An 11,929-nucleotide genomic window follows, 5' to 3' on the forward strand; every position below is an offset into this window, starting at 1 on the left:
CCTCATATGGTCAGCGGTGCTTTCTGGGAATTTTATTATACTACACGGCAGACCCATAAACGTGTAAAAGCGCACAGTGTATCCAACCTGGACCCCACAGGGAATTTTAGCCAAAAACCACTCCAAATTATGGTGCAGCTCTTTGGGCAGAATTTCCGCTGCGGAGAGCAACGCAAGAAAAAAAAAATAATTCATAATTATGGCGGTGTCCCTCCGTTGTCTCCTTGGATGACGTTTCATCCCATGTGACCACTGCAGCCTGTGATTGGCTGGGGGGTAGCAGAATAAGTATAAGATTTTTTTTTTTTTTGCGGAGTTGCGATTTTTGCGGCAGAATCACAGCTTTTCCGACGCAAAAATCGTAACATCTGCTATTTGTTGTGGGTTTTACCTCCACATTGAATTCAATAGTGAAAACCCACAACAGAAAACCAGTGATTCCAAAGCATAAATTGACAAGTTCCGGATTTAAAAAAGCCACCCGCATTCTCAGCCTGTGCTCCCATACAAAGTATGGGAGCACGGCCCGTAAAACGCAAAAGATAGGACATGTCTGATCTTTTGCGGTACACTAATACAGCCCGGACACCTTCCCGTAAATAAACGGGAAGGTGTCCGTGGACAATAGAAGTGAATGGGTCCGTAATTGCGGACGATTTTTACGGCTGTGTGCATGGGGCCTTAGCGATGCGTGTCCTTGGTTCTCATGTGAAGCTTGTTGTAAGAAAAGCGTGGTGACTTCGAAGATAAAACAGCTCTTTCATAAGGAAAGAGGGGAAGTGAGATAAGAGTTCATTCTGGTCCGGAGGGAAAAATATATACTTTTAGTGGGTGAGAACAAGCTCATAAAGACAGTATTGTATTCTTGCCAGAGAATGTGCAGGTGTGAAGCTTGACGTAAGCATCTAATGAGAAATTATAATTTACATTTGAAATGTATTGTTTCTGATTGGTTTAATATGAAATATTCTCATTGTATGCTACTGGCTGAATCGGAGTTATTGTTATATTGTAAATGATTGGTTAACCTCAAGCCTACACCCCTTTTGCAAAGATATTATTGTAATTGTTCGAACAACAAACCTCAGAGGAGTATTATTGAGCATACAAGCAATGTCTGTCTCTTACTTCTCTCCGATATATCGATAAAACCTATCATTTGGATAAATTCCCGGAGTGAGTGTACATTGAAACACTTCAAAAATTTCAGTCTAATATAATTTGAGCCATGATTTCTTTAACAGTGTGGACTTACCTTCAAGAGTAAGAAAAACAGCTTGTCCGCAGTCAACCAGGTCATTCTCCCTCTTAGCCTGAAGTATTAATCTGATTTTTTTCTTAAATTAAAAGGGGTCGTTTAATGAACACATGTCCATAAGTCCTAGTAGGGACCACTCAGGATGCCCCTTAGGAGAGCTTCTCTGTAAGAGTGACTGCCACCCTGGCAGACCCAGCCGGTCTATCTGAATGGCCACCAAGATGCTTGGTGCTAAATTGACCGGTCTTAAAGGGGTTAAGAGCGGTTGTCTTGATGAGATAAGCCCTTTAAGTATAGTTAGAGAACCTCTTAGGGTTCTGAAAACAGAAACATTATTTCAGTGCCATCATCCCGTTACTTGCCCCGGGGGTATTTGTAAAATAATCATGGAACGTGACTGCAGGTCCCCAGCAGCACAGAGTATTTTAGAATGTTATGTAATACTTCATTCATCTTTACAGACGCCTTATTTAAAAATATAAAGCTTTATTTATAACAGTACAAATCATTACATTCAAGATTGTTAAACACACAGCAATTCTTGTTCTTATAAGGCAGAGAAATTATTAAAATTCAATTTCGCAATATAAAACTATTATATTAGTAGAATCCTCGTGAGCGCAAATGGCTGCTCTATAATACATCTCGCACTAAGGCCTCATGCACACAAACGTGTTTTAGAGTCCGCAAGTCATCCGCAAAAATGCGGATGAATTTCGGACCCATTCATTTCTATGGGCCCATGCACACGACCATGGTTTACACGGACCGTGTGTGTGTGGGGGGGGGGGGGGGGTGGGGGGGGCGGAATTCCGGTCCAGTCCCTTTGAAATAAATGCACATCTTGTGAATGCAGAGGGAACTCCGCGGCCATCCGTGTGTAATCACGGACTGTGCACATGGCTACAGCAGTGTGCATGAGGCCCAAGACTCCCAGCAAGCCCTAGCAGAATTCTTGGAATAGGTTATGTTGCTATTTATCTCTATTCCTTAAGATTATAACCCCTCCCAATGATCTGACCTGAGCGCAGTGAAAAACAAAATAATTAAAGGGGTAGTACACTTTATAAACTTTTTTGTTAGAAGGGACCCCCAACAATAAGCCGATTACAAAGTGTCCCCCTGCAGAAAGCCCCAGCGATCAGCTGTAATCTGTAGGGGAACCTGGCAGTAAGTGTTCAGTTTCCCTGCAGCGCCACCACAGGACAGATCAAGTATTACACCATGCCCATTGCAATCAATAGTCTATCTGTATATTGCACTGACAAGCCGGGTCCTCCAGAGTGGTAGACGCTCTTTCTAGGGTCCTGAAGGGGGAGCTTTTATCTATTGACGTTTATAGAGTATTGGGTCTCGGGCTCTTGGAAGTTATGGCACTCATGCTAATTAGTATTTAGACTTTCTGAATTACCAGATGCTGGATTAAAGGAATTTATTGTCATGTTGGAATTTACCTATAATCGACCTACCAATCCAAAAACAAAAAAAGAATAGATGGTTTATTGAGAGCTGTCCCTTTAAAAAAAAAAAAAAAAAGGAGCAGCCATCGTGAAAGTTATTATTCAAAATAAAGGTTAGTTAAATAAAACAATCATTGTATGATGAAAAGTTCTGTAACTTTCGTTTCAATTCCACATTAATATCAAGATCTCTACTTGCTGTAAGTGAATGGAACATTCACTATTTACATCCAGAGGCCCAAAAAACGGTCCTTTGTTACAATGTATCACGGTGTTCGGCCCTCTGTGAGCTAAACACAGCAGCGGACAGCTCTTACCTACACTGATTCAATGTAACAAACCGCAGCTGTGTGAGCAGGACACGGTCAAGACGGGATTTCAGCCTCTGGATTTACGGTTATCAACAGAGATCTCGAAAATGGTGAGGAAATGAAACAAAGGATGTTAGAAAGTTACAGAACTCTTCATTATGCAAGAATTGAACTTAATTTGCATAAAACTGGAAAACTTCTTTAAGATAAAAGCCTGTATAGTAGATCACAGAGTGAGAAGGCACGACGTGAGCATCAGAACTAGAAGGCGCAGGTACCAGAAGAGCAGGATCCGGTGTAACGCTGCGTCAGACCTGTTGGAAAGAAAATATTACATAAGGAGGCTGCACTTACAGATCCCATACAAACAATATCTGCGGTTTTCACCCAATGATTTCAACAGGGCGGAGATGAGCAAATCGGCCACTAAACGAGCGCTGCTTGTGCTTTCCAATAGTAAATGTGGACATTTTTAGTGCACCGTTTCTTTAAATGAAAAAATAAAATACTAAAAGTAACAAAATTCGCACAAGCAGTCGAACAGGTCACAGCGATGACTCCCGGCGGGTGGGTGCCTCATTTACCACTATACAATGGGCATCTGTCACTAGGTCATGGTACCTCTAAATTAGGATACGGAAAGTCGGGATAGTTGCCCCACTAAATATCTCTTGAAGGGCTGATTGAAGACCACGCAGGTTACGGGCCATTAGTGCATCTCTTCTCACCGAACTGCAACAGGAGCTCCAAGACGTCTCATGTTAGACACTTCATGCCTCGATAGGAGTCTACCGGCCAAGGAAGTACCCAAGAGCTTCCGCAAGAAGAAAGGCAATCAGATGACAGCCGCTCCTTCCACTATTAGGAGAGTGGCTGTCAAATGATAGCTGCTCGATCAGATTGGGATCTGGGGAATTTGGAGACATCACCTTGAAGTGTTTGTTATATACCTCATCATTCCTGGACAATGTCAGCCATGTGGCGGGGGGGCCTTATCCTGCTGAAAAAGGGCACTGCCAACAGTGAATACCGCTGCCATGCCGGGGGTACTTGTCTGCAGCAATGTTTAGGTCGGTGGTACGTGTCACATCCACATGAATGCCAGGACAAGGTTTCCCAGCAGAACATTGTCCAGATCATCACACTGACCACGCCGGCTTGTCTTCTTCCCATAATGCATCCTGCTGCCATGTCCTCCCCAGGTAAGCGACGCACGCGCACCCGGCCGTCGAAATGATGAGACACGTGATTCATCAGACCAGGCGCCTTCTTCCATTACTCCATGTTCCAGTTCTGATGATCACGTGCCCGTCGTAGGAGATTTCGGTAGTGGACAGGGGGTCACCATGAGCGCTGTGACCGGTCGGCAGCTACACGGCCCCATATACAGCGAGCTGCGATGCTCTGACATCTTTCTATCATAGCCAGTAGTGACTATCAGTAATTTGCACCACAGTAGATCTGTGGGATTGGACCAGACTGGCTAAGCTTCCACTCCCCCGATCAATGATCCCTGCCCTCCCTCTTCATGGCTGAGCTGTTACTCCTAGTTGCTTCCACTTCACAATAATAACACTTAGGCCTCATGCTCTCGAACATAAAAACGCCCGTAATTACGGGCCCATAGACTTTTGCGTACGGGAAGGTGCCCGTGCCGTTGAAAAATATAGAACATGTCCTATTTCAGGCCGTTATTACGGCACGGGCAGGCCCATAGAAATCTATGGGGCTCCCGTAATTATGGGTGACTACGTGTGTGCACCCGTAATTACGGGAGCGTTGCTAGGCGACGTCTGTAAATAGTCACTGTCCAGGGTGCTGAAAGAGTTAAGCGATCGGCAGTAACTGTTTCTGCACCCTGGACAGTGACTACCGATCACAATATACAGCAACCTGTAAAAAAATATAAGTTCATACTTACCGAGAACTCCCTGCTTCTGTCTCCAGTCCGGCTTCCCAGGATGACGTTTCAGTCTAAGTGACGGCTGCAGCCAATCACAGGCCAATCACAGGCTGCAGCCAATCACAGGCTGCAGCGGTCACATGGACTGCCGCTTCATCCAGGGAGGTCGGGCTGGATGCCGAAAGAGGGACGCGTCACCAAGACAACGGCCGGTAAGTATGAATTTGTTACTTTTACTAGGGAAATGGCAGCCCCTTCTCTCTATCCTGCACTGATAGAGAGAAGGGGCTGCCGATTAGTGCAGTGCAATTACAGATGACCAGGGCAGATCAGAAAGGTGACACGTGTAAACTCCCTGCGCTCTTCATTACATCCCATAAGACAAGCAATGTTTCGGTATGGAGTTTGAATGACTGTGCTGGATTTTATGCACCTTTTTGCAATGGGAGTGGCTGAAACACCTGAACCCAATAATTAGGAGAGGTGTCCACATTCTTTTGGCCATATAGTGTTTATCAGATGTCTATATATAAAAGGTTTTTATCCTAGTGACGGGTGCCCTTAAAATAGGTGAGCCTAGTAATGGTAAGTGCTAGTCCTCCCTGCCGGTTCCCCTGGTCCTCATCATATATACCTGTTGGGTTCTATACATTGTTCCCAGTAGGTTTGGCCTGGTAATATTCCTCCGGCGTCACAGTTTTGATCCCACCAAAGTAATCCAACACCCAAATGTTTGTAATGTTGAGCTTGGCAAAGAACCAGTCGTGGTCACGAGGCCAACTAGCCATCTCCGGGTGGCGGCTGAACAGCGCGGTCTTTGCCGTGTCCGTCTCCGCAGCATCCACCTTCGTGAAAGATATTTTGTTATATTAATGAATAAATTGTGTATGTAATAATATTCACTGCGGCGTCAGAGGTTCCTCACCGTCTGGATGCTGCCAGAGATTATTATGTGAGCGCAGAGCGGACTCTGGGGGTCGTAGTGCTCGCGCCTGCAATATGGAGTCTGCGCCAAAGACATAGTCAGGGATGCGTTTGGGTTCAACTGAAAAGGAAGTGAGAGAGGAGAGGAAATTGTAAGAACAGGAAATACAAAATATAAAGTAACGACTGCTGGTTATATATATTAGAGCTTCCTATAGAGACCAGCGCAGGGAAGATAAAATGGAGCAGCTGTCACTTGACAGCCGCTCTGTTTTCGGATCATGAACGGAGCAGCTGTCATGTGACTGCCTTTCTCTTCTTATGGGAGCCCTCACGACAATCGCTTTGGGGTAAAAGAGATCAGTCCACCCTTAACTACACAGCTGTTATGTATTGGATTAATTCATTAAACAACCAACTGGGGCGGGGAGATGCAGGACACTTCCAGGTCCTAATTTGCATGACGCCCAGAGAAATAAATCCACTTTTTTTTTTATACTTTTGAAAGTCGCAATATATGTAATAAAGGTGTGGCCAGTGGGCGACTCTATACCGGTCCAGCATTGCAAGCGGCTTGGGTTGAAAGATCTTGTGACTCTCCTTTTAAACGCTTGCCATGACTAGAATATAAGGATTGCAGCTTAGATCTTGGTATCATATTGAAGCCCAGAATTTTAGCTTTCAAATGATACCAGGCTATAGGTATAAAATTTGGGGAGCAGCACTCGTTTAGAGTCGAGGAACAGCATGAAAAGCTTCACTTCCTGGTTCTGTGTCTGAGTAGGGGGAAGAGGTGGGAGGGAGGGGAAGCTGCAAGTGAGAGCAGGAAGAAAGATCACAGCCTGTTACTGTAATCTCTCCCCCAGGTGGGGTACAGGAACCTTCCTACATGCCATCACCCCCCCCCCCCTCCTTATCAATCAGATACGATAAGTGTCACATTTAGGGAGGATGGGGGGCTTTGTTTTGCCCTCCTACAGGGGCGTGAAGAAGGGCAGTTGCACAAGTAATCACCCCCGGCACCTAATTAGACCATTTATTGAATACATGGGGATGATGGAAATTTTTGGTCTCTTTAAGCTCTGTACATCCTGAACTATTAGACTTAGGCCCCATGCACATTGCCGTAAAAAACCTCCGTTTTTGCGGACCGCAATCGCGGGCTGCAGAAATGGACCCATTCACTTTCATTGAACGCGGACAACTTTCCATAGCGCTACGGATGGGCGTCCTTGCCGTAGAACCGTGCCGGGACTTATGGAGCATGTCCCATTTTTCGGATTTTACGTGCCGTGCTCCTATACTTTGTATGGGAGCACGGCCTGAAAATGCGGATGGCAGTCGGCCGTGCCCACAATTGCGGGCCGTGATTGCGGGTACGGTCGTGTGCATGGGGCCTTAGAAGATATGTTGCGCCTCAGGCTCTGCTTGACTTGGACTTTTACCCACATACATTTTTATGTTTTTTGTTTTACTCAGTTACGCTTTGATGTCAAATTTCATGAAGCCGCCCCTGAGTGTAAAGTGCCGTTTCACAATGTGTAAGGTGAGGACTTTCATAAAACATACGGGTGTGGGGTGTAATATGATTTTTTTAATCATTTTAAAATGTATGTCTTATTTGTCAAAAGTCAAAAGTGTGAAAATTGTAGCGGCAGAGAAAGGAGCGGCAGAGAAAGGAGCGGCAGAGAAAGGAGCGGCAGAGAAAGGAGCGGCAGAGAAACCGTAATGTATAAAGAAAATGAAAAAAAACAATTGCTGTTTTTTTATTTTGGCCCGTATTACAAAAAAAAATTGAATAAAAGCGATAAAAAAGTTGCATGTACAAAAAAATTTGACTCATCCCGCAAAAACGCTTGCACACGAATACATTTTAAACAAAAGTTATGGTTCCCAGTCTGGAAAAACAGGAACATATTTGGTTTTTTAAGCGTTTTTATTGTGCAAAATTAGTAAAACAAAAAAAAAAATTTTCTCTTTTATAAAAGTCATACAATACATTAAAGGGGTTGTCCACTACCGGACAATTGATTACCTATCCACCAAATAGGTCATCAGTATACAATTGGTGGGGGTCCAACACCCGGACCCCGCACCTATCAGCTCCTCCGGCTGTCTCCGGGCCCCGGATGTCCATGACAGAAGCAGTTGACTCCGGCCACGGAATGGCGGCCGAGCTGCAGAATTCAAGTGAATTCAAGTGAATGTGAGCAGAGCTGCAGTTCTGCTACACGGCCACTATGCTGTGTATGGAGCCAACTGCCTCCAGCTCCATACATTGTACACTGTGCAATAACTTCCGCTGCCCGCAGGCAGCCGGAGTAGCTGATAGGTGCAGGGTCTGGGAGTCGGACCCCCACCAGTCATATACCGGTGATAGGTCATCAGTTGTCCGGTAGTGGACAACCCCTTTAACATGTACCCTAAAATAGTGACATCGCAGAGCTCATCTTGCAAAAAAACAGACCTCATATGGCTAAGTCGACGGAAAAATGAAGTTACGCCTCTTGGAATGAGACAATGCAGAAAAAAATAAAAATAAAATTGCTGCATCCTAAAGCCGTTAAAAAAGAGACATCAGTGCGACACCCTAAGGGTATGAAAATACTAGGAGGATACGCTGCGTCAAAGTACATCGCGTATCCGCCCTGGTAGCCAGAGGGAATTCCGTCCGAAAAACCACACCAAATTGTGGTGCAATTTTTCTAAAAAAAAAATAAAAAAAATATTTGATTATACTTACCCGGCTGTAGTCATGGCGACACGTCCCTCTCGAGCACAGCCCGGCTTTCTGGGATGACGCAGTAGTCCGTCTGACCGCTGCAGCAGTCACGTAGAAAGAAACTTCAGCCCAGAAAGCCGGGCTGTACTCGAGAGGGACGCGTCGCCATGACGGTAAGTATAAACTTTTTTTTCCAGAAAAACGACACCACACTGCTGTGAAAGAAAGCCCTTCATACTAAGCCCCTCCCTCTTGTGTGTAGTCCGGCCTCCCTGGATGGCGCAGCAGGCCGTGTGATGCTGCAGCCTGTGATTGGCTGCAGCAGTCACATGGGATGAAACATCATCCCAGGAGGCCGGACTGCAGGAAGGAGAGAGTGTTCTGGGTAAGTATGATTTAACTTTTTACGGAGTTGCGATTTTTGCGGCGCAATTGCTGCAAATCCGCTGCAAGTGTCGCAACTCTGGGCTTTGTTGCAGATTTTGCATCCCCATTAAATTCAAATGGGGAAAACCCGCAACAGAAAAGCAACGAAAACGCAGCATAGATTGACATTCTGAGGAATTAAATTCTGCACCGCAGGTCAATTCATTAACGTTTACGCTGCGTTTTTTTTCCCCGCAGCGCGGACAGGAGATTTTCGGAGTCTCATCCACTTTGCTACTACTGTAAATGCTGCGGAATTTCCGCACACAATTCCGTTGCAGAAATTCCACAGCGTTTACGCTGCTCGGGAACCCGGGCCTAAGAAAGCTCTTCCTGGCGCTGAGTCGTCGCAGTCTGACAAGAATCATGTGACAGCCGTGCCGTGTATTCTATAGGCTCCGTATACGGGACCTCGGCCCTCGTTCTCACAAGTCACAGGCTGAAGCTGCAGCCGTCTCCACGTCACGTGGGACCACAAGATAAAACGTCCGGATTTCTGCTGTGTCATTCGCTGACTCACTGGAAACAAAAAAGTGCGAGATCATTATAACGGGAAGATCTGCACCGCGATAGGGAACAGCGTACATTAACCCCTTAAAGGAGCATTCCAAGAATGGACAATTATCCCCCAACCACAGGAGAAGTGATAGTGGTCTGATGGCGGGGGGCCGCACCGCTGTAGTGTTCAGCCGTGTCCGTCAGTCCCAGAGACATTGACCGCCTCTCGATTTAAGCTCCTCCTCCATACAGTGGTAATCCCTGCGGCGGGGCACCCAGCAATCAGACACTTATCCCCTATCCGGTCATTATTTCCCATTTTCAATTTTTCTTTCTACGTAGCTGTATGAAGACTTTTTTTTTTTGCGGGGCGAGTTGTATGTTATAACGGCGCCATTTTGGAGAACAGATGACTCAGCAATTAAAAAATAAAATAGACAGCCATGTTTTTTTTTTACGTTGTTCGCAACGTGTGGTAAATAACAGGTAAACTTTATTCCAATTGTGACTATATCAAATGTGTCGAACCGCAGGAGGCCCGGGTGTTGTGTCTGTAATGGGGGGGGGGGGGGGGGGGGGGGGAGTAAAAAAATGCACCTGTATTAAAGAGGTTTTCTAGTCCCATAAAATTTGATGGCCTCTACTCAGGATAGGCCATCAATATGTGATCGGTCGGGGACCGGCTCCAGGCACCACCACCGATCAGCTGTTATGAAGGGGCTGTGAACCGTCGACACACTTGTAGCGTTCCCTCCGCTACGCCGCATGAAGACGAGACAGGCGGTGATCCCTCCGCTACACCGTATGAAGACGTGACAGGCGGTGATCCCTCCGCTACACTGTATGAAGACGTGACAGGCGGTGATCCCTCCGCTACACCGTATGAAGACGTGACAGGCGGTGATCCCTCCGCTACACCGTATGAAGACGTGACAGGCGGTGATCCCTCCGCTACACTGTATGAAGACGAGACAGGCGGTGATCCCTCCGCTACACCGTATGAAGACGTGACAGGCGGTGATCCCTCCGCTACACCGTATGAAGACGTGACAGGCGGTGATCCCTCCGCTACACCGTATGAAGACGTGACAGGCGGTGATCCCTCCGCTACACTGTATGAAGACGAGACAGGCGGTGATCCCTCCGCTACACCGCATGAAGACGTGACGCGCGGTGATCCCTCCGCTACGCCGCATGAAGACATGACAGGCGGTGATCCCTCCGCTACACTGTATGAAGACGTGACGCGCGGTGATCCCTCCGCTACGCCGTATGAAGACGTGACGACCGTCTGCAACGGTCAACAGCGCACACGTAACAAGAAGTCATGCAAAGAAAAGGCCGTAGGCCAATCAGAATGTTACACAACGTTGCGCAATTCTGTTTGTTTTATTAGCCACACGTTGGCCTTATTTGTATGTTTTGATAATGATCACTGCGGATTAGGTCACGTTCACACACGGGTATAAAGCCTGCTTTGCACATGGTGCTGGATTATCAGACAGTTCCGGAAACCGATAGAACAAATTACTTTACATATATATTTATAGGAAAATTATTTTAGTTCAGAAGATCGGTTAAGAAATCCCCAAAAATAAATACAATCTAAATACGGTGAACCCAATAAACCAGAAATTTTGGCAAATTGCTTCAATCTGCACCAATCATTCCAACAACCCGGCATTTTGCTTCCAACGTCCACGTAAATGACGACCCCGCGCACGTAGAAGTCGCGTACAGCCCGGGAACCATTATTAATGGTCACCTGACCTGTTATAACCATTATATAAGGAGTCTCCCCTCCCCCACTGTTCATTATATCATGTAACAAACTATTGCACAACTGATACTTTGTTCCTGTTGCTATGACAACACAGTAAGTGACAGCTCACCTGTAAGTCCTGTACGGAGATCTCCATGGTGGTCAGGTAGAAGTAGAGGACTCCGCTGCTCTGGCCCCGGGGCCCGTCACTAACTGAGAAAACATTGGAGAAGGGCTGTCCCTTGACCGGGTCATGGCTGGAGATGGTGGCCAGAGCGCCCCAATCACACATGTGAGCCACATACCGGGCGACCCGGGCCGTCTCATTACGAGGGGGGATATCGGCTGCTCCCAGCGACAGAACGAGAAGGAGAACTGCAGCAACCCCCCAACTCACGACCATACCACCACGCATCATCCTGACCGACTGGGAGGAGGAAGTGAAAGCACGAGAACCACACCGCCCTTGGGGAGGAGCCCGGGTATCGTCCGACCAATAGGATGGAAGAAAAGTGCAACGCAGTAAATACATAACGCATGGAGGGGGGCGCGTTGATATAAACAACTAACGTCCCGCCCTGTGGGAGGAGTAGGTTATATAAAAACCAATGGAATGGAGGGGCACTGCCAATCAGAAAAGAGGACGGAGTGAGTGGGTGTGAACC

The 11,929-nt window shown here is 46.5% G+C and overlaps 1 protein-coding gene across 1 annotated transcript; it reads right to left on the reverse strand.

Moving 5' to 3' along the window:
• Positions 1–1,724: 1,724 nt before the first annotated feature.
• On the reverse strand, positions 1,725–11,717 carry CREG1 (cellular repressor of E1A stimulated genes 1). The gene is made up of 4 exons (XM_075854667.1): positions 11,395–11,717; positions 5,858–5,977; positions 5,567–5,777; positions 1,725–3,343 (listed from the first exon to the last, which is right to left on the reverse strand). Exons 1-3 carry the CDS (start codon positions 11,680–11,682, stop codon positions 5,577–5,579), a joined length of 609 nt encoding a protein of 202 aa, XP_075710782.1. The 5' UTR covers positions 11,683–11,717; the 3' UTR covers positions 1,725–3,343; positions 5,567–5,576.
• Positions 11,718–11,929: the final 212 nt, after the last annotated feature.

Source organism: Rhinoderma darwinii, chromosome 2 (assembly GCF_050947455.1).
Source record: "Rhinoderma darwinii isolate aRhiDar2 chromosome 2, aRhiDar2.hap1, whole genome shotgun sequence".
In the NCBI taxonomy this organism is placed as follows: domain Eukaryota; kingdom Metazoa; phylum Chordata; class Amphibia; order Anura; family Rhinodermatidae; genus Rhinoderma; species Rhinoderma darwinii.